The following is a 22,791-nucleotide window of genomic DNA, read 5'->3' as shown; positions in this document are numbered from 1 at the left end:
ACCGAGCTTCAGCCGTCCGGCCCGAACTTCCCGGCAAGTCGCGACAACGGACACCACTACTCTTCGTAACAAACTCCACGTGACTCCGAACAGCCCACTACCAGGCAGTTACGAACATCGCTGTCAATCGGTTACGCTCTCCCGTCTATAAAAGAGACCCCCCAGATACGTTCTCCTCTAAGCTCTAAGCACTATCTCTAAACTCTGCTAAAATCCTATTCGAGTGCTCCATTTCTATTGAAGCAGAGTACTGACTTGAGCGTCAGAGGGTCTTGCCGGAGCATCCCCAACTCCGGTTTAGACTTCCCCTGCAGGTCCCGACGGCGATCATGATTCCCTCGACTCCAGCTTCTCCGGCATCGGCGGAATTCTGCACCAACAGAGAAGATTGCCACTTGGGAACGAGTGAAAGAGAAGCTTAGGAGTAAATTCCTTCCAACCGATTACCAACAAACTTTATTCCAAAAGCTTCATAACTTAAAGCAAGGGTCTAAAATGGTGCAAGAGTACATCGAGAAATTCTATAACCTTCAGGCCCCGTAATGACCTTAGGAAAGATAAAGAACAGCGGATAGCTCACTATCTTGCTGGACTTCGCCCTCAAATTCAAGATGAATTGACTTTTTGCAATTTTCAGCGAATAGATGTGGCCTATAGTCACGCACTTAAGACCGAGTCTGAGTTGAAGAGACAGACATTCCGACAGGATAACACTAGTGAGAAGTTTTCTATAAAGCCAACTCCCTCCGAAAAATGACATCCAACTCCCTCCAAAACCTATTAGTGATACTAAAGACAAGAAAATTTTAGGTTCCAAACCCTCAGGAACCAGTATCACTTGTTACAAGTGTAGGCAACCAAGCCATAAATCATATAAATGCCCTTTGAGACAAGTTCAACCTAGGACCAACTTGATAGAAAATGCTAATGAGAGTGATCAAGATGGAGTAGAAGTGCAAGAGGAAGACACTGTTGAGGATAGTGAGGTCTCTTGATGCATTTAAAGAGACACTATAACACAGTACTGAAGCTTGCTACTGTAGCAATGCAACATAGGAGAGAAAAGAAGAAAAGAAAAAAAAAAGAACAAATGCAATATATTGTAAATCTAAATACTATGCAATCTATTTAAATGAACTCTTAAAGATCAATGCTGAAACTAAATAGAAATCGCAACATATTCAAAATTTATTAAATAACAGTGATGAAAGTTCTATGACTGAGACAAACTTTTCAAGATCAATTACATATACTAGTTCCAACATAAAGTACTAAGAAATAGGTTCATTTCAGACTTAAAACTGAGTTCAAATGGCTAGATTTTAATGATGGGATAAAAGACAACATAAGATAAGGTTATGAGTGGATCTGTTACTTTGGGTGCGGAAATATATTGCAGTGGTTCAAGTCTAAACCAGTTCACAGGATGCAGGATATCCACAACCACCAAAGAGAGCAACACCATGATGATAGGCTTCAAGATGGGGAAGAGGGAGCCAAGAGTCACAGGAGGAAAGAAGTCGAAGAGGGGTCCGTTCGCGAGGAAGAAGCGACGACGATCCCAAAAGGAGGAGGGATTCAAGATAAAAGCATAGGTTAAACCTTCTAAAATTTTCTTCTTCCCTTTTTTCTTCTTTCCATGTCAGATTTATACATCTCGCCGTTTGCCATATGACGCCACCAGGTTGGATATGGTTGTTGGTTTAATTTGAGTGGTTGTAGGATAAGGATATATTTGAATTGGTTTGTTGGGATATGGCTGTAGGTTTGTTTTGAGTAGTTGTAGGATAAGGATATATTTGAAGTAGTTTGTTGGGGTATGATTGTTGGTTTGATTTGATTTAGGATAACCTAGCCATCCGATCCTAATAAATTAAATCAGAATAGAACACACTCAAAATAAAATAAAATAAAAGTAGTGACTTGATGCACTGCATCACATTCAACGGTCATAATTGCTACCACCCCTCCCTCTAACCTCCTCTTCCTCCTCGCCTTCACCCTCCTCTTCATTGCTTCTGCCCACCAACATCCTCTCCCTTGTCCACCAGCTCGCCATGCTCTTCATCCTCCTACTTGTCGCCTTTGTCCTCCTCTCCATTGCCTTGGTCTACTAACATCCTCTCCCCCATCCATTGCCTTGCCACCCTCTTCACTAACATCCTCCTGCCACCCTCCTGCTCCCCCACCCCCTCCCTCTATCATCCTCCTATCTGCTGGTGGGATGGACAACGAGATGGTGATGGAATTAGAAAAAAGAATTCAAGGCAATGTATGAGGGATAGGCAATCAAAGGGAATAGATAAGAGGGACCGTGACAAGAGGTCATAATGGATGGGTAGTGTGTTGTGGTGGATGAATAGCAACATCTGAGGATGGGTAGAAGGCATTGATAGATGGGAGTGGACTGTGGTGTAGATGTGAGGAGGTGGGGGTTTGTTGGGGAGAGGGGCTTGTAACGGCTTGGGATGAGGAAAGGGTGTCAATAGAGAAAAGAGAGGGGATGGGGAATAATTGCCATGAGGGTGGTGGTGACAAATCTGTGATGAGGTTCCTCCATCTCAACATGGAGACAAAGAAGATGAAGCAATCGGACCTTTCTCTTTTTCTTTTTTTTTAAAAAAAAATAATTTTCACAAATCCAGTAAGATATACATGTCATCACGCCACATAAGCTATCCCACGACTGTTGTCCTAAATTTGGGTTCAACTAACATTGCTCTAACTCGAAATTGGCCTCTAAGCCCTAGCTATATATACCTACAAGGCTCCCTTTCAGGGGAACAAAGCAGAGTTTGAGAATGGAAGGAAAGCCCTGAGTGAAAGATTGGCACCAGAACTCTCCTTCTTGTCAATTGATATGATTTAGTCTTTTTTGGATGGCATTTTTGTTGCTGATAAGGGTGTCTAAATGGAAGGGAAGCTGTAGTTAGCAGGCAGCAGGGAGGAAGCCATCGATGTTTCAAAGTATGTGGATTAAGGCCACAATGAAAGTAGAAGGGATCGAACTCGAAGGCCAATGAGCCAAGGGTGGTGGGTGGTGTAGGATGGGAGGAGTTGATAGAGGGGGTGTATGGGCGAAGTTGGTGGGGGGATGGGATTACGACGAAAGAGTTGAGTAATGGTGATGGTTTGGAGTTGAGAGGATAACCAGACGGGTACCTATTAACCTAAATATTCTATAATAACCACAAACAATGAACGGCTAAGATTAATTCGCCTTTTGAAAAAATATGAAAAATGCGCCATAGCAATCCCCAAATTTGAGAATAGAAAATTATTCATGTGGTTTAGACTCATGAGAAAGTAAGATTCATCTAGCCAAAATGATGTTGTCAAAAGCCAAGAGTGGCAACATGAGTGAAAATAGAAAAAAAGTGATCAAACATTTAAGCTTAATTCTCACAATTTGGATTAACATGAAACGAGAAAGGAAAGGTTAGGAACTTAGTCGGAGACCTGTTTTGATACCATAATTTAAAGTTCACATCTTCCAAACAAAAATTAATTGTACAAGAAGGTCAATTTAATGGACCTTTGATTAGAACACATACTCTTGCAATTTCAAAACTAAAGCAAACTACCACTTTGAACATAACAAATATAATATGTTATGGCGGTAACAAAAAAGATGATAGAACATACCAAATATACATCCAACAGACCACATATCAACTCCAGTTGAGTAGTGGGTGGTTCCTAGCAAAACCTCGGGAGCTCGATACCACAGTGTGACAATCTATAAATGAAAAGAAACTCCTTAATTCAGCATAAAACCAACTCGGATAATTAACCACAATGCGTCATGGTCAGCAAACGCAACTAGAAAAATCTCAAGACTAGGTTGAAGTTGATTTCTTGATGAGAAAACTAAGTATGGCTGATAATGCAAGACCTCATGGGTGTAGCTCTTAAGAGGGATGGTAAAGGCTCTTCCTAGCCCAAGATCAGCAATCTTCAGAATGCCCTTCTCTTTGTCAACCAATAGATTTTGAGGTTTCAAATCCCTGTTTTGATGTTATACATTCATCGTTTCCATGTAAATGATTTTTTAAAAACTGAATCAAGAGGAGAATCTAACCTGTGAAGCACGCCATGGCTATGACAGTGGGCGACTCCTTTGCACAACTGATATAAAAAGCTCTGCATAAAAAAGGAAACAAGAACTTACCAGCATGCACACATTGCAGAAGAAGGGGTAAAAGAATAAAAATAACTGTTCATTGAAATCATTGTAATGGACGAAAATTAATGTAACCTTCAAAAGCTGTTGTCAATAAGAATTTCACCGCATACTGGTAAAAGTTAAAGCAAGTTATGACTGAAAACCAAAAATCTGGACGTTAAGGTTGGTTATGATCCATTCACAAACCAGAAACAGAGATGACACCTCAAAACATTCACAGCAGAAGCACTAATCTTCTTTTTTTTTTTTTTTAAATAGATTGAATGAAACCTTCAATTACTCCTTGCATCTACCAAACTGAATTTATTGAACCACACCAAGAATCAAAGATGCACTAAAATTCCCAGAAACTGGAGTCAACTAGGGTTTCTAACCAAAACACCTATCGCTAAACCATGTAGCATCACAAGAGAAAAAGATACTACACACCTGAACAACGGATGGTGGGAGAGGCCTGGGGCTTGGGCCCCTGCGGTGGAAATCGATGAACTTCTTGAGATCAGTGTCAAGATACTCAAATACTAGGTAAAGAAGGGGCTTCCTGTTCTTGTCCACATGTTCTACACTCAGCAATCTAGAAACCAAAACATAAAATCCAAAGAAAAAAAAAATTGAATCAGAAAAAATAAGATAAAGGGAGAAGAGAGAGATCTTGAATCAAAATGAGATAAAGAAATTAGGGCGTTCGAACCGGACGACGTAGATGCTCTGGGAGAGCAGCTGGAGGAGGGAGATCTCCCGGAGGGCGGTGGGGGGGATGCCCTCCTCGTCCATCTCGAGGCGGGTCTTCTTGAGGGCCACCAGTTGCCCCGTCGCGTTGTCCTTCGCCTTGTACACCTTCCCGTACGTCCCCTCCCCGACCTTCTCCAGCTTCTCGTACTGCTCCATCTGTCTTCGCTCTCCAAAGCCAATCGCCCGCCTCTGCTCCACAAACACCGGTCCACCGATACCCTAACAAATGACCGATCGATCGATTGATCCCTCGAGTCAATCTTTGGGGAAGAGAAGAGAAACGATATAAACCCTAGATCGAGATAGGAGGCTTATATAGAGTGAGAGAGGTGATGAGGTTTTGAAATGGAAGCGGAGGGAAAAGCAATACTGCAAGAGGCGGTTGGTCTCCGGGTTTTTTTGTTATTACTTTTATTTTGGCGTGGCCCGCCGACAAGGAGGAGGGGTGGACTTCATGGGGCTAGGGAGGAGACTAGCGTGTGGGCGAAGAGGAAGGCCCAAGAAAGAACCGCTCCAACGGTCACATTCATTTGAACTTTGAATTGGATTTACGATGCATGAAACTAATCTACGCCCTCTTGTTGAGAACTTGCCACTTGGATCAGATATATTAAGGACATATTTGGTAGGGGTGAGAATGAGCGGTACTCATTTCAGCCATTTGATCAGAGAAAATTATATTTTCATTCTAATTTCAAAAATGAACGGGAATGCACTATTCTTCCAAAATCTATTTTTTTTATTTTTTTTTAATTCAAATTTCATTTCGATTCTAACTTCAAATTTTATCATGAACCAAATACATTGAAGACATGACCATTCCAATCTCATTTCAATCCATTTCGATTTTGATTTAATCTTAGTCACGAATCAAACATACGCATGCTCAAAAGACCATTACCACCTTTCACATGCATACTCATACTTTTTACATGCACAACCGTCTGGCGGTTGCTTGCATGCACAAGACCATGATTCTTTCACGCGAAAGCCCTGACCCCACTCCTATTTAAATTGGATCTGGAAATTGGGAAAATACTGCGGCCTTGTTGCAATTGCTGTCACGGGGAAGGAAAAAGAGAACAAATCCCCTGCGGTGTGCATTTGGCACCGCAGAGCGTGACACATTCCTTCATCTTCCAAAAAAGATTGCATACTGTTCCTCATTTGAGAATTATATACAAATAACAAATCAATTGTTGCACTAATAGAAACTCACTTTTCTATTCAATCTTAAATGCCCAATTGTCTTGCTGCTTGCCAAAGAAATGAACTTTTCTTCTATGCACAAATACATCTGCACAGGTCCAACTTGATAAGCCTCAGGCACAATGGTTCTGCACTAACAAGTTTTCTATTTATTCCAAAACAAATAACAATAATTCATCAACTAATCAGAATAAATGAGCACAAATGCAACCGAACAGAGTCTCATATCTCTAAGAAGATCTTACATCAATGTTTAATCATAACAAGAGGTTATGTACCGCTTGGTGCAAATATAAAGAGTCATCAAGCCTTTGAAAGAGAAACCGAGCTATCAAACGCAGACCCCACATGACTAATAACGAAACCATATATTTTGCGTTTCAAGCGCTCAATTTTCTCCTTCAACGTCTCTTCAGGTATCCTCCCCACTCCATCCAACCAATCATTGATCTGCTTCAACTGTGATAGAACTTCTGCAATTTTACCACCGTCTTTGCAAGCATTTTTTTTGCCATCATCTGAACACTGCCCAAATAAACGGAAGCCAACATCCAAAGCTTCTTCCACAAACTTCAAAAACCAAACCTGCATCTCTTGTCGGAGATCTTTAGCGAGGTCAACTGTTTCATCCAAGCCATACCCTCTAGTCCACATGGTGGTTGTGACATTGCTCAGAACCTTTGAGTGGCTCCTGGCAGGGTTTCCAAGAGAATTCTTCTTAGACATGCTTATTCTTGGAGGATCCATAGAGGGAACTACAGGTTTTTCAGCACCCTTTTGTTTTGATAGGCATTCAGTGTGGTTGTTTAGTAAATGGAGAACTTCAAGATCTGTGGCTAATGCTGCTTCAACCCAGATAAAGGCTGATTTGCTTTGCTGAATGGATGCGACGTCACTAGGTCCATTGTTTTTGCGACTAGCAGCAAGAGTTTCAGCAATAGAATTCCACTTCAGGACATCATCGTATATGGATAGGAACCGAGCAATTGTTGGTCGAGGGTTGCCAGCCTTTGATGAAGAACAAAGATCAGAAAACATACTGCCAAAGAAAACAATTAGTGCTATAAGCTGTTGATACTAATCAAGAACCAGTTCAAACATTTTCAACATAAGAAAGGACGGATAGTCACCTTAGACTCCTGATAATTGACTCAATAGCCAAGCCCTCTTCCAGAGCCTCAGCTGCAGCTATGGATGCAATATTCCTCCTTTGAAGAGCCTCCTGCATTTGCATAAAGTAGAAATTTTACTTGTATTCAAATTGACAATATGGCTGTGGATTTGGTGAAAAAGAACAATCTTAAAATGTATGCATAAGATCTTGGAAGCATACACTGGTACCAGCCAGGGTCTAACAGAATACCTTCCCAAGCTTTGCAAGGTTATCAGAGACATTATCCAAAGGGATGCTGCCATCAGTCCACTTGCGGTCATGAACTGTAATTTTCGGGATGGCACAGCTTGACTTCTCTGATTCAGATGTTAATTCAATCTTTTTAGTCAGTTTAGGCTTTTCATTTGGAGATGATTCCTCATCATTGGATTGTGCCCCACTAGCATCACTGATTCTCCGCGATATAGCAGCCTAAAATCATAGTAATACAATTGAAGAAGACACATGCAGAGATTGATCCCAAGCAATAACAGGAATCACAAGCAGAAAATAGCATTCATATAGATAAAGTTTTTAGATAAAGTTGCATGCAATAAGGTGGAAGAAGATGAGTGAAAAAGGCTGGAAGGAATGACTGGAAAAAAAAAAAAGAACTTGTGCAATGAGGAATCACATCACGTTGAAAAGTTTTAGTATATTACCGCATGGCACGTTCAACATACTGACAAATGTCCCCTTATCTGAGATTCAGCAAAATCCACTTATCTAGACTTTATTCAAGTTCCCGTTCAGTTGCCATGTTCAAAATAAAACCTGCCCAAGTGGTATTATTATGTTTTCCACTAACCTGAATTATGCCCTAATTACCATTCCAAAATTCTTTTATGCACCCGCCACGACCACTTGAGTAGTATCGTGTAATATCGGTGGAACTCACTCAGGTAAATTCAAGAATAATGTTCTTATAAACACCAATCCTTCTCTAACTCAGAAGACATAAGGATATAGCTTCGATTCTTTGGCCAAAACAAGGGGTACAGAGAAGAAGTGGTAAGTGCTGAACCACCTTGTTGCAAGTGACATGGACGCAATCATATCAAACCCAGCTAAGAAACAATCTAAAATGACCCTATAGAAATAAAATTAAACCTGCAAACAAAATGATCACATAATATTTTGTATGTTGAAATGGCCCTTCAAATGTCATTTCGTTAAAACAAATCTCTCACCCTTAGTCCAGATTACCATTATTATTTTTTTACTTCAAATATGTCTACTAACTTCATCTGAAGCATTTGATGAGGATATTTTAGCAGATGTTCACATGATTTGCCAAATTAAAGAGATTTGTGAACTGGTGACCAGAGTAATTGCATTTGATTGTCATATTAAGAGACCAGTGAATTAGGAATTCCATATGAATGTTAATTAGATTAATTTCAAAAACTGTATATTTCCTCATTTTGTTCCTCTTCTCTCAAAAAAATGAATCCGTATCAATGAACAAAAATGAATTCATCAACAATTTTTCTATAAGTAAAAAATCAAATTTGATATGAAAACATATATAAAAAATAAAATGAATTTTCTCATCCTAGTCTGACCAAAGCAAAGCATTAAAATCAAACTGCAAATAAAAAATAAATATGAACCAACAATGCAGGTAAGAAGAAGAAATGACTAAAGCTGTTTTGCGGAAGCAGCAAATCTCAAACCAGAACAAGAGAAATTTCAATTACCTGGGTTCTCAAAATAGCTCCCTTGTCTACTTTACTCTTCGACCCTCCCTTCTCCTTTAGCTCCGATGACACCAGAGTATTCACCGCCGAATCATCCCAGCTCTTCCTAACTGATTTAACGGACCCCATCAGCGCATCTGAAACCTTTGAAATCCCTGCAACCATTATCCCCACCTTTTTCTTACCCCCACCACCCTCTCCAACCGCTGGCGATGCCTTCAGCCCGCTTGAGAGCCTCCTCCCGGGAGACATCGAGCTCCTCCTCCCCATGGGTGACCCTGCCGCCTTCCTTGCCACTGGCGAGGGCTGCCGGTACCTCGATGGCACTATAATGGATGGTTCCCTCGCCACTCTCCGGTTCTCCTCCTTCGCTGCCACCAGGCTCGGCACGATACACTTGGACGGGACCGGCGACGAGGACCTTGAGCCCCCTCTCGCTGCTCCGCCCAAAGCAGGGGAGGATGACCTCGAACCCGCCTTCCCCTGTCCCACAGCAGGGGAGGGATCCCTCTGCTCCCCTGTCCCACCACCGCCACTGCTCTTCCTTGCCGCTAATTTAGCTCCGGCCGGCGATGAGAAGCGTCGTTTGGCGGCGGATTCTCCGAAGGTCTTGGTAGCGGCACCGACGACGTTCTCTTTGGGAGCAAAAACCGTTCTTTTTTCGCCGCCCGTGTTCTCCTTGGTAGCAGAAACCGTTTCTTCTTCACCGAACGGGTTATCCTGCGGAAAAGGGTTGGATCTGAGGGAGGAGGAAGGGATAAGAGGAGGGCCGGCGTCGGCAGGCGAGGCGGGCTGGATGACGAAGCCCCGGCGGGAGGGATCGGAGCGGGCGACAAGGGGCTCGGGAGAGCCGAGAAAGGGTTGGGGGCGCCCGGGGAGGGGGCGGACGCCGGATGCGCGGGGGACGGGGTGGGCGAAGTGTAGGCGGTCGACGTGGACGAGCTGGCCAAGCTGGGGGCGATTGGAGAGGATGGCGTCGGCGTCGGCGTCGGAGAGGGAGACGTAGGTGGAATAGGCGGAGTCGGAGAGCTGGAGGTAGAAGCCGTGGGAGGGCCAGAGGTCGTGGGCGGTGGAGGCGGAGAGGGCGGGCACGATGGCGATGACCTGGAGGACGGCGGATCGGTGCTCGCCGACGACCTTGGCGTCGGTATCCATGGACTGGAGGAGCTTCACGAGGACCCCCGGAGTGAGGGACGCCATGGCGAGGGAGGGAGGGAGGGAGGGGAGGAGAGAGCGAGAGAGAAGGGGGGTTGATATCACGTGGGAGGAAGAGACGTTATGTTAACGTTAGGGAGCTGTGTTTTCAAATTTCAAATGCCCGCCTCTCTCTCTCTCTTCATCTACTGTCAGGCCCAGCACGATTTAACGAGGGGGAAGCACAGTGCGTGGGATACGCGGTAATGGGAGCCGTTTGGGGAGCGAGAACACGCGGAGGGGGGAACAAGGTAACCGATAAGTTGGAAGGGAGCGAGGAAAGCAAACGTTATGTTTTCCCTCTTTTTCTGCTCTGGCTCGGCGCCTTGGTGAAATGTGGGATGTGTGATGAGGAACGGAACGCAAAAATGAATGCACGGACCGCGTCTCATTATTTGAAAGCTATTGATGGATGGTAAAATAATAGAGTTCCATTCTTATGATAATAGAATTTTTTTAATTTTTAAATGAAAATTATGAAAAGGGTTTGTATGTTTTGAGTATATAAGTGTCTGCAATGTTATGGGCCTCGTTTAGTTCACATAAAGTGGGAGGAGGAAAGATAATTCCTAAGAAGTGAAAAGGAGTCATCTTCTTTGATTAAAATTTTAATAGAAGAGAAAAAAAAAATTATGGACAAAATAGATTTTAAGACTTCTCATAGTATGTAAATTGAATTGTCTTCTTTTTTTTTTTAATATTTTTTTCGATTAAAATTTTGTAAAATATTAATAGATAGTTAAGATGAAATATTGAATAGTGATATATGCCAAAATCTTCATTTTATCCTCCTTGCAAAATTAATATAATATTATATTAATATTATCTTAATATTAATATTAATATATTATAATATTTATACTAATATAAATATTATATTATACCAATATAAATATTAATATTATGTTAATATCTATACTAATATATTATTTTTATTAATATTAAGATGATATTTATATTAATATATTAATATTTATATTGGTATATTATTATATATAATATTTTTATTTATATAAAATATGGAAGCAAAAAGATAGGGTTTTATATCTATTAAGGATATAATAGGTATTTTGCATAATTTCTTTTAAAAAAAATGAATGTTCAATCAAATATAAGTTAATTTGAAATAAATTATTTTTCTATGATCAACTAAATATGTTGAAATCATATTTATAAGAAGTTACTTCCTGAGAAGTTGATTTTTGAGAAGAAAATTTTTTTCCTCAAACCAAATGAGCCCACAACGATATTATTACCATGGTAGTCTTTTAACAACACATCTCAAAATAAACAATGATGTTAAATAGCCACTATTGACTATTGTAACAGAAATTAACAACTAACAAAAAATAATATCTTAAAAACTAGGATTTAAAATATAATATTATTTCAGCTACATATTTTTTATAATAGCTCTGTCTTTAAAATGTTGCCATATGCAAATGAGAAGTTGCTTAGATCCACTAATATTAGAATGGCATCTCAACAATCAACCACCTCTCATACTAATTTTTTAGTTGGTGATACCAATCAGAATGAACGTTTTATATGCACAAGACTTGCTTGCATAGCATCACTTGCAAAAATATGCCTTTTGTACTTTGCACGTGTAGGCAAAATTAATGGATATAAGATGCATGTTCTTAGTGAGAAAATTTTGACACATAATTAGTTTACCATGGCTTGATAACATACTGATGATGCTGTTACTATTAAAGTTCTAGTACCCAAACTATGATGTAATATGACTTGATAACATACCTAATGGAGCCACTATTACATTTGTAGTAGCAACATTATAATTATAATGTGGCTTAATAACATATAAATGATGAAATAAAGTTGCAAAAGACAATTGTAGCTGCATTTTTTTTTTTTTTTGAAGAAAGGGAGAGAGAGATTCACCTATATTGATGTGAATATTACTGGCAATGTCTTGGGACCTCATCTAAAATGCAAGGCTTTCATCTGTTTGTGTTGTTCATCCATCATCCCCTCCTCCTTTATTATTCTCTCTTTCTTCCCTCCAAACTTTCCCATATGCCACATCAGCCAAGATAAATTGAGATCTCCATTCATCTTGATCTCGGTCATTCACCAAGATAATCTATATATTGAGATTTAAAAATCTTTCGACAAAGTGCTGGTCAGCTGCAAAAGGAACTGCTACAATATTTCCCAGCTACGCATGGGCTGTGAGTTGAGTTGGATTTCCAAAGCAAGAAATGATTAGATGTTTAAAATTAGATATTCTGCATATATCTAAAACAAAAGGTTTACAAAAACAATTAAGTGAGCATCCAAACTTTGACTAGATGACTAACCATCTATAACAACCAAGCGGCCTACCTTTTCCAACTATTTGGAGTCAGCTTTATGGCTCTTTGTTCATCAAATATTCATATATATTAGAGCCATCACAATCCTCCATCAAATATTCACATTAGAGCCATCACAATCCTCCCCTCCATCCCTTACCTGCTTGAACACAAAGCATCCTTTTTAACTGGGGCCTTCGGCCTTCTTAGATCTCCATCTTAATATTCATACCATCAATTTTCAGTTTAGCCCTTCCAGATTCTTTAATATATTCATTTCTTATTTTATTCTTTCTAATTTTACTACATATCCATTTTATTATTCTAATATTGGATAAGGTATATCCATAAAAGAACGTATCAACCCAAATCAAAACTTTGCCATGGCTTCAGAAGATGGGAATATATTACCTTCTAATCTTTTTTTAGCAACGTAGTAAGTTTATTGTCAAGTGGGAGACGTTGGAATATCATCAAAATCACTAATTCCAACAGGCCCAACCCGCTAGCAAATCTAGGCTCCAGCCATCACATTTGTTCCTAGATTGCATGCCTTCCTCATCCTATCAAAGACTCGAGGAAAACCACAACAAGTTTCAACACCATAACAAAAGCAGCAAAGAATTCATCTCACCAAAATGTGGTATAGCTGACAGCGATGAAATCACATGAACTGCACAAAGAACCACTGCTGCCTAAGAATTAACCACATTAACCTTCAAAATTTGATAGGATTAAACATGCAACCGTAGAGTTTTAAAAAATACAAACACAGGGGGGTAGCATAAAAAGACAATCATGATAACAGAAAATGCATATAGTCCATTTCAAGTTTAAATAGCTTCCCACCAAGTACAAGGCACTTAAAACATGCTCATGGAGAATCATGGCGGGAGAACCCCACACAATTAACTTCCTCCAGAAAAAAGGGGTAAAATTATAACACTCTTAACAGCTTCTACTGCGGCTCACAAAACATTGAAGTTTCACAAAAAGGAATTTATTCAGACATCTCTTCCAATCAAACAAGTATTGGTGGTAGAATTTGAGTCAGACTCTAGAATGGAGCAATATAACTCCTGCGTTAAGTTACGACTAGATGATGCATTCAATTGTCAACTACTTCAATGAGGGTTGGCTCATAGTCACTAGGAGCCTCAAAACCATGAAGATTCATAACGGTAGCAGCAATATTGGCAAGGCCACCATTGGGTACATCCTTCCGGAATCCGACACCAGGTGCAAGACCAGGGCCACCAATGGCAACCGGAACCTGCAAACCATGGTGAAATTTATCATATCCACATAGAAGGAAAGGGTAGTGGAAGTAAATCGAGAGCAAGTTTACAAATGCTGTTGCAAAATTGATATCAGAAGCTTACTAAATGACAACTGCAACAAATTTATTTAAGACTACCACAATTAAAGAACCATGATATTGATAAATGCAACTTATATCTACTTGGAGAATGGGTGTCCCCAGATGTCGGTGAGGCATTGACACAAAGAAAGAAGAAAGAGCAGCATAGATATCTGGCATTTTATTTTCCAGACTGCCTATTTGATCGACTTTGATCCATTTTTTTATTTAATCTACAAAATTATCCCACTTAAAATCACCACCTGTACTTACTTTGCAATCTCTTCGATGTCATCTGGTCTTCTAATGCTGAAAAAAATGCAACTTATTATGTTCTTCAGTTACTTGAAGATGTGGAAGTGCTTCTAACCTTCAAATGCAAATGTTCTATATTTTCCTTTGAAATCCATCATGTTCAAGTCTAGACAAAGACCATCTAGGTCAAGCTATCCATGATATTCCCATAGTAAGAATATGAGCTATAGATCCAAATACTGTTGTCCAGATTCAGTTTCCATGACCAATAAATAGGAATTTGAGCTGTAGATCCTAATACTGTTGTCCAGATCCAGCTTCCATGACCAATAAATGCCTCTAACGAATCGACAATAATTTTTTTAAAAAAACTAGGACCTGCACAAGTTTATCTATATCCTGATGCAAAGCTTTTTGCTAGAATGCAAGACGTTTCAGATCCACTCTGTAAAGGCAATCAACCACCAATATTTTAATTAGATAAAAAGGCCCCAGCCACAGTACTGCAGGTTGTGACCAGTCATTACTAGTTATATTATATGCAAAACGCATGGCAAAATTTTGCAAAGAGTCTCCCATCAAGATCTCACAGTCACCTTCTAACACTTCATTTAGACAAGCAGCAGTACATGTGGCAACTAGAAATATATGCACATGATCTCCTACAACAATATGGCATGGGCAGCTAAAATCTAACTAGCAGAATGCCTCAAATTGTTTTTAAATAAAAAACACCTAGTGTTCAGATTATAGCCAACTTCAACATTTGAACATTTTATCATATACATATTAACTTGACTAAAAGATCAAAAGAAGTTATTGTTATTGTTGAAGATGAAAAGATCTTTTAGTATACTTACTGGTTGAAGAGTATGGGAAGTGAGAATTTGAATGTCCCCATTTTTGTCAAGTTGTGGTTGGCCGGATTTGTTCCTCTTTACCATGTCCTCAGCATTTCCATGATCTGCAGTGACCACATATATTCCACCCACTTGCTCTATAGCATCCAGAATCATCTGTATAAAAAGCATTGAGTTCTTATGAATAAAAGCAAATCTACTCAACCCGAAATAAAGTAAAATACTTATATGACAGGTTCATGATAAGGAAAAGTTTTGCTACTGGTAGGGAAGGATCTGACGTTACTTCAGCAAAAGTACACAGCAAACAGTAAAACTATGTATCACATTGAAAACTAACTTAATATTGAATAGTTATTGGTTCAAAAAAGTAAGGCAAGTAAACGAGGGCTCGGTACCGATTTGCTGGTGGGAAACTAATTAAAGAGCAGTTAATCAGTGTTCACAAAGTAAAATGCCATCAGAAATATCGAGCCTGAACACTATTGCAACTTCAGACCTCAAAAAATAGACTTCCAAACATTGAAAAAAAATAACAAACTCTAAATAGAAAATAAGATAGCATTTGCATCCCATGTTTAAAAATAAAAAACACTAATTCTGCTGCTTCTTTTTAAAAAAATTTCAAAACATAGACATTTTTCATGCAGCCCTACTTTTATTTCTGTAAACATTAAAAAATTGAAAGGAAAAAAAAACCTCTTCCAACCTTCAATGGTGAACACGGCAGGGGTGGCAGCGGCAGGGACAGCAGCGGCAGCAGCAGCAGCGGTGGCGGTGGCGACAGCAGAGGTGGAGGTGGCCATTGAGGTAGCGGTCACAACAACAATCAGGGTAGCAATGGTGATAGCGCGGGTGGCAGTGACAGAGGCGGTGGCAACAAAGGTGGTGGGGACGATCTCAAGAAGGGCGGTTTCACTTAAAAAATTTGATCTTTAAAAAAATAAAATAAAATAAAAGCAAAGTTTGCTTCACTTCTCCAAAAAAAAAAAAGTTCCTAAAACTATAAAACAAAAAATAATAATACCAAACATATTGTTTCCCTCCATTTTTATTTTTAATTTTTTAAAATGGTAGGGGGAAACTGACAGACCCTAAACCTTGCCTGTTTCAGAACCACTGAAAGTCAAATTATTTGAGGAGAACAGTGTCTTACTTCATCCATTTTCCAAGACATTTAGAAAGGATTTATATTTTTATGTCAACTGAAACTAAAACAATTTCATATAAAGTGAAAACAACAGCATTAGAGCTCCATAAATTCCATCATCAAGAAAACTTTGACATTTCCTTCTCTTTTCCATAATAATATTCAGGGGCTAACTGGCACATATGATTTCATGACTAGCCGAGTTCAAATTAAGGATGCATTTCAAAAATTCACAAAACAATTTCTGAATCAATCTTGAACTTGTGAAATGCTAGAATATGCATAAAATCAGAATAGAAATCCCATGAGAAATAAAAAGCAAGGTTTGACTTAACTCAGTATAATGATTGCATTTCTTTTTGAAAGTTTTAAAGTGCAAAATCTAAGAGCAGAAAAGGTAATACATACAAGTATGGACATAAGCAAACTATTTGATAACCAAAAGGAATTCCTTTACACAAATTAAATGAAAAGAATGTCAAAGCAAATCTAAAATGCTACCTTGACAGCATCATCAGCAGCCTTGCATGCCACAACAGTGGCCTCTATGTCACCAGTATGACCCACCATATCTCCATTAGGAAGGTTGACACGAACCTATAATAACAGACTAGTGAATGGTGTGAACCATAAAACTGAAAACTAACCACTCCATCTTATAGCTGATATTTTTCTCTACCTGGTCAAACTTGCGACTAAGGATAGCATCTCTTGCCTTTTCAGCAATTTCCACGGCCTTCATCTTGGGTTTAACATTAAATGTAATTCCTGCATCACTTGGAATTTCAACATATTCTTCCATAGACGGGTCAAAATACCCAGATCGATTCCCATTCCAGAAAAAGGTGACATGACCAAACTTGACAGTCTCACTGTCAGCAAATTAAAAAGGTTTTACATGTAAGCAAACTTGTAGTAGATATGAAAGCAATAATGCACTAATAGCCTGTCTTCAAAGAACAGGCATAGTAATTATACTGATGCCTCTAGAAGAAATGAAAATAAGCACCATGCAAGTAACAAATAACCAGTGTGATAGAGTGGCCTCATAAAACTCAAAATTACAAAGTAAATATAAACTATTGGTTTTAGGAGAAGTGTCAAAGTTACATATAGGATAATAGTAATTGCATCATGCTTTGTTAAAGTTCGGTCACATAAATTCAAAAATAACACCAGTAAATTGTGAGTAAGACAAAAAATATTGGTCACAATGATGTTCCCTGAGAAACTAATAATGCAATCACCACATATGGCATTCCTGTATACCTTTAGGGTCAACAAACTAAAATTGGTAGCACGTATTTGGACAGATGCAAGTTAATGACCATACATGCATGGTTAACAATAGCACATGCTCATATCAGGAAATGATAAAATGAGTAACTGAAGTTTCTTATGGTGTTGGTTCTCCAGTTTTATGAAACAAGTTAGAACACAAACCATATATATATAAGTTTTATGAGAACATTATCTCCATGCTTTTTTCCAAGAGTAACAGTTCATTTAACTTTGAAATGATTATATGAAAAAACAAGGAACCCACCCTTTTCATTTCCAATCTGATTGACCACCAATAAGCACATGCCATTTGTTATGAAACTTCCAAACAACCTAAAAGTTTGTGATGCATAGTACAATACCTGCAAGCAAAAGTACGGATGCCATTGTGCACTAGGTACTCTCCTGATGTTCTCTCTATCTCTGGAGGAGAAACAAGATAATGGCTTGGAAGCTTCAATTCACCATCATACTGAAGCATTCCAGCATATTGAATCTTTGGAAAGCGAACACGGTCAAATTTGTCAAAATCTTCATATTCTAGTGCTTTAGCAAGCATGACCATACGATCTGCTCTGAAGTTGAATGTTACAACCGCATCACCATCCACTATTGGCCCAACTGCCTTGCCGCTCTCATCAACTATAACAAAAGGGGCCAAGTACTGATCATTGGCTTTGGGAACTTCCCGGAGCTTTTTGACAGCTTCAACGGCACTTTGAAACTTGTGTGGTGCTTCACCAAGAACCTGAGCATCCCAACCACGCTTAACAACACCCCAATCATTCTGCAAAATGCATAAATGATATTTTTAATCAGCAGCCCAAATTATTTGGTTGCTATTCAGTAACCCTGAGAATTCATCAAAACCAGCTGTATGAACTACCAATAACATGTCTATAATAGCAAAAATTCCAAAGGAACTGCAAAATTTGAATCCACTGTACAAATAGTATAAACCAGTGCAGTGTTTCGCTAGAATAAAAGAATGGCAAAAATAAAATAGATTTGCTCTTGAAGATATGCTCCTGTACATTGTGGAACTTTGCTGCATAAATTGGAGTAAAAGGTTTTGGAAAATACATAAACAAGGAGCTTACCTGGAAAGTGACAAATTATAAGAAAAAGATTTAAAGATATTTTCATAAACATTAAGATTGTCAAGGACATAAAATGCACAAAAAGAGACAATATAGTAACAATATTTCTTTGGAAAAACATTCAGTAGGTCCCCACCTAAGAAAGTTCCATAAGTCTTTCCTAAAGTGTAAAATGAAATACGAATCATGATATTTTGAGAGAAGATATGAAGCATAAATTCAGATCCTCCTTATAAGATAAATCACTATCTTATATATGGCTTATAGCAGATATAATAGATAGAGATATCTTAAGAGATACCTCATAGCGATCCATGGTAACATACATACGACCACCACCAGAAGCAATTTGTGCATCAACACCCTTCTCTCGTAGCTTCAAAAGATCATTCTCAAGTGTTTCAACAAAACCAACACTTGACCCATCCAAAACATCTCGGCCATCGGTAAGAACATGCACACGGATTCTTTTTGCACCATTCTCACTAGCACCTTTCAGTAGCAACTGCGAAGAAAATGAATTATTAAGGTACTCATAGATACATACATAAAACACCAATCAGATGAGAACTGAGAATTCTTTATCTGTACCTGCAACTGATCTAGCCGAGAGTGAACACCTCCATCACTCAATAACCCAATGAGATGCAAAGTACCTTGATCAAAACATTCTTTGATGTACTTGAAACCTTCCCCTTCATATATCTTTCCAGAGGCAAGTGCAAGATCCACCAACTTAGCACTATAATCCAGAAAGGGTAACTTTAATTCAGTATGCAACAGCATGAAACCAAGAAACCTATTATAGAATAAAAGGTGATCAAATAGCACAGCTTTTTGGTTCTACTTGATTTTTCTTAACTTAATTTAGTTCTATTGGTAGTCTCTGCTTGGATTTTATTAGGTTTTACTTCAAGAAGTTTTGGAATGATTACAGAAAGTTAAATAAAAAAGGGAATTCATACCAAAAAAAAAAAAAGGAATACAAGATTAAGTTACCGTGAATATGCGTGTCTATAAGTTGTGATATGTGAATAAAATTTTTGAATTTTTGAAAATGATCAAGGTGAGAGTAAGTTGCCGTAATCGCATCATAATGGTATGTTGGATCAAATGTGGTGGGGTTCTGAACAGTCCTTCAATGAATAAGAATCATGATTTACTTTTCTTGATTTGTTTAAAATGTTTGTTCTGTTAATAATTCAGATGTAAAGTAGGTGGTGCAATAATAGACATCACAATTTTTGGTCCATACAAAACAGATAATGACCAACTTATATAACAAATCTAAATCACATTAAAGAGATGACCATTTTCATCTGAAAATAAAAGGCAGTAAACATATTTCTAAAAATTTTTTAACATAACCTACATTATGGTAAAAAATAGATACTTTCTTTTTTTAGTTAAGCACAATCATATTAAATTTATCTGAAGATGTAAGATTCAAAAGTAAGCATAACTAGAACATTCGTCATACTAAAAGACAGCCCGAATAGCACATGATTGCTTTTACAAAGAAGCATGGTGCATTGCTGAGTATTGTACCCTTGGGCATAGATGCGTCCTGCACCTAGTGCATTGTGACCTACTTCACTGTTGCCCATGTCATCCTCAGTAGGAAGTCCCACCGCTGTGCCGTGAGCCCTTACCAGCCTCCATCTGTCCGGAGCACCCTTTTGAAAGAACATGATCAGTGTTAATAACTTATCTCGAAGCACAAATAATTCATGAAATTGTTTAGTTCAATTTGAGTAGAAAATAAGGATCAGCAGATAATTACAACTTAGGTCATGAAATCATCTTTGTCGAAGTGACAAGCCAGAGAAAGTGCATGAAACATACTGCATGGTGTGTAACAACAGACTCTATAACATGACATCAATTGTTAAAACGGACACAGAAGCCTCACATCATGTTATACATATATACGAAATGCGTTATAACAAGAACCATATGTAGTTGTTATTCCATTAAAATAGCTCTTATATAACAGTTCTAACAAAATACTTATTTGTTCTTTTCCTTGTACATTGATTTGTATAACAATTTTAGAAAGTGAATCTCCACATTATTTTATAAAATATACTTTTATTCTGCAAATTATTATCCACAGTTGATGTTCATTTGTAAATTATAATGACTATTCTGAGCCATTGTTTTTGGTGTAGCAGAAAATTGTGGTTCTAGAAGGGCTTAAAAGGAGATACCAATTGCTACTCAAACCATAATACAACATACATACATGACTACATTCAGGATCTAACTGCTCAAGTAAATAGTTTAGGGCCTGTTTGGTATTGCTTCTGTTTTCTGTTTTTGTTTTCAAAAATCCAAGGAGAAAGTTGAACTGGAGTGAACAACATGTATGATGAAATCATTTTGTTTTCTGAAATTGTTTTTTGAATTTTTAGTTTTCCATAGGAAAAGATTTACTGCTTTCAAAATGAGGGAAAATAAAAGCAAGAAATATCAGAAGTTCTGTGCAAATGCTATCTTCAAAGACAATCTCCTTTTTATTTCACTGATTTTCAGAGAAACAAAAACAGGAAAACAGGAAAACAGGAAAGCAAAAGCAATGGAATTCGATATGTTCATTCATATGACAATCCTATTCATAGTAAATTAGAATTCAATGTGGTTTAGAGGGTTCTAATTAATAAAAAAACAAACAATAAGAGGGCTGAGTTTAATGGTAAGTGTACTATGTAGAAGCTGTATATTACATTCATGACATGGTATGTATATAAAATTAAACATCAAATGAAAACACGGATGCTTTATGAAATATCAGAGTATCATTAAATTTGCAGATATCCTATTATTCGATGTCTATAAAAGTTTAAACAGGAATCTAAAAAACCAATAGACATCTAAAACCCCCATAAGTACGTTTGGCGGGGCCGGAAAAAGAAACGACCGCAGATCCGGACAAACTGAACCATACCTACAGGTAACATGAGGAGGGGAAAAAAACCCTTATACCTTCTTGAGTGAATCCATGGCAGGAGTCTCGGCGACGTGAATGCAATTGTATTTATCGGGATTGGCTTCGCCCCATCCATCCAAAACCACAACGGCCACCGTCTTCCCTTTTGGAAGCTTCGGGTGATCAGCCAATTTCCACGAAAACTCAGAGCTCCCCATCTCTCTCCAAATGCTTCCAAAAATAACATCAAAGATCAAAACAAATAAAAACCAAACAACACTAACACACGATCTACTCCAAAACCTTCTAACTCATCAAATCAGATCGGAGAAGAAAATTTCATACGGAGAGATCGAATCAGAACTCCGCATAAAAACTAACCCGATGGATTTCATCTAAAGAAAATAAGATAAACCAATATCTGATCCGGAAAAACCAATAGACAAAACCACGATCTCGATCCCAAAAAACAAGAAGAAAAACATATCTTGAAGATCGAAAAAGATGAAACCGATCGATACCTTGCGAGATTTCTCGAGGAGGGTTTTCTCGGACGCGAACGAGGGAAGATCGAATAATAAGATCTTCGAACGGGTCTTTGATACGTTTATATAGAAAGAAATCTGTTCTTCTGGAGACCATGACGGCGGCGGAGTCTTAAACCGCCCGCGGGTTATCCCCACCCACAGTTTGTGATGATACACTCCCTGTTTCAGAGCAGCTAACAAGCGTACCATACAGAAGCCCTGACTGGGCTGAAACCGGCTTCGTGGTTCGACTCATGCCGGGCCCGAGTAGTTTTTAGTGACGAAATGACTATTTTGCTATCACTGATTCACTGAAAACCCCGATAACTCGGACCATTTCAGTGTATCTCTAGAAAAAAATAGTGTTACGATATCTGAAATATCTTCTTTATTTTTGGGTATTCAACAATTTGACGGACGGTTAGATGAAAGGTCCATATTCAAGATGAGACAAAAATATCGAATTTTTAATGTTATTTTACGTTCTAGTGTCCTCACCCGATGCTTTTAAGTTGTTCCCATGCATTTCACACGATGACATCCGTCCATTGAGGTGATTTCATTTATTTATTTTATTTTATATTAACGATGCGGTTATCGATATACTCTGTTACGGTATTCCTGCGGAACATGGCAACTGCGACGAATGGCAAGTGACGTCTGACGAGTCCACCTGTTATTATATTCATTCACGTGGTTCGCTCAAATGCCGAATTATTTGGAGAATTCTTTCGTCAGGACGCGTGCATATAATTTTTTACAGGGATTAATGCTTTGCCGTTGTTTTCTTCAATCAAAAGCATCTCATCCGTCCAATGTATGCATGCACGAAGGAGA

At 38.5% G+C, this 22,791-nt stretch overlaps 3 protein-coding genes across 6 annotated transcripts in view; all 3 read right to left on the bottom strand.

Annotated features, from left to right (window-relative positions):
- Window positions 1–5,395, bottom strand: part of LOC105052337 (cyclin-dependent kinase B1-1) — a 70,357-nt gene extending 64,962 nt beyond the window's left edge. The window contains exons 1-5 of one of the 3 annotated variants that reach the window (XR_012135016.1): window positions 4,878–5,395; window positions 4,616–4,760; window positions 4,082–4,143; window positions 3,824–4,007; window positions 3,646–3,739 (exon numbers count right to left, since the gene is read on the bottom strand). Coding sequence is in view for 2 of the 3 variants with exons in the window: in XM_010933111.4 (XP_010931413.1) it covers window positions 3,646–3,739; window positions 3,824–4,007; window positions 4,082–4,143; window positions 4,616–4,760; window positions 4,878–5,074 (682 nt within the window). In the remaining variant the exon portion in view is untranslated. The remainder of the gene's footprint in view (window positions 1–3,645; window positions 3,740–3,823; window positions 4,008–4,081; window positions 4,144–4,615; window positions 4,761–4,877) is intronic. The other 2 variants (XM_010933111.4, XM_010933112.4) reach the window with 2 other exon arrangements.
- An 896-nt stretch (window positions 5,396–6,291) lies between these two features.
- LOC105052338 (uncharacterized) lies at window positions 6,292–10,578 on the bottom strand. The gene is made up of 4 exons (XM_010933113.4): window positions 8,981–10,578; window positions 7,491–7,712; window positions 7,258–7,349; window positions 6,292–7,166 (listed from the first exon to the last, which is right to left on the bottom strand). The coding sequence occupies exons 1-4, from the start codon at window positions 10,178–10,180 to the stop codon at window positions 6,431–6,433; spliced, it is 2,250 nt and encodes a 749-aa protein (XP_010931415.1). The 5' UTR covers window positions 10,181–10,578; the 3' UTR covers window positions 6,292–6,430.
- Window positions 10,579–13,294: 2,716 nt separating this feature from the next.
- LOC105052340 (2,3-bisphosphoglycerate-independent phosphoglycerate mutase) lies at window positions 13,295–22,088 on the bottom strand. Of its 2 annotated transcripts, XM_019853389.3 has the most exons (10): window positions 21,949–22,088; window positions 21,484–21,658; window positions 20,047–20,174; window positions 19,090–19,240; window positions 18,800–19,003; window positions 17,761–18,185; window positions 16,797–16,989; window positions 16,619–16,714; window positions 14,968–15,123; window positions 13,295–13,765 (listed from the first exon to the last, which is right to left on the bottom strand). In XM_019853389.3, the coding sequence occupies exons 2-10, from the start codon at window positions 21,643–21,645 to the stop codon at window positions 13,601–13,603; spliced, it is 1,680 nt and encodes a 559-aa protein (XP_019708948.1). In that variant the 5' UTR covers window positions 21,646–21,658; window positions 21,949–22,088; the 3' UTR covers window positions 13,295–13,600. The 2 variants fall into 2 exon arrangements, with proteins under 2 accessions (XP_019708948.1, XP_073100193.1); XM_073244092.1 differs by lacking the exons at window positions 13,295–13,765; window positions 14,968–15,123 and adding an exon at window positions 15,699–15,900.
- Between the last annotated feature and the right edge of the window lie 703 nt (window positions 22,089–22,791).

This window comes from Elaeis guineensis, chromosome 10 (assembly GCF_000442705.2).
Source record: "Elaeis guineensis isolate ETL-2024a chromosome 10, EG11, whole genome shotgun sequence".
Taxonomy (NCBI): domain Eukaryota; kingdom Viridiplantae; phylum Streptophyta; class Magnoliopsida; order Arecales; family Arecaceae; genus Elaeis; species Elaeis guineensis.
Note: the sequence above shows the minus strand (reverse complement) of the source record. Positions and strands in the feature narration are given on the sequence as shown.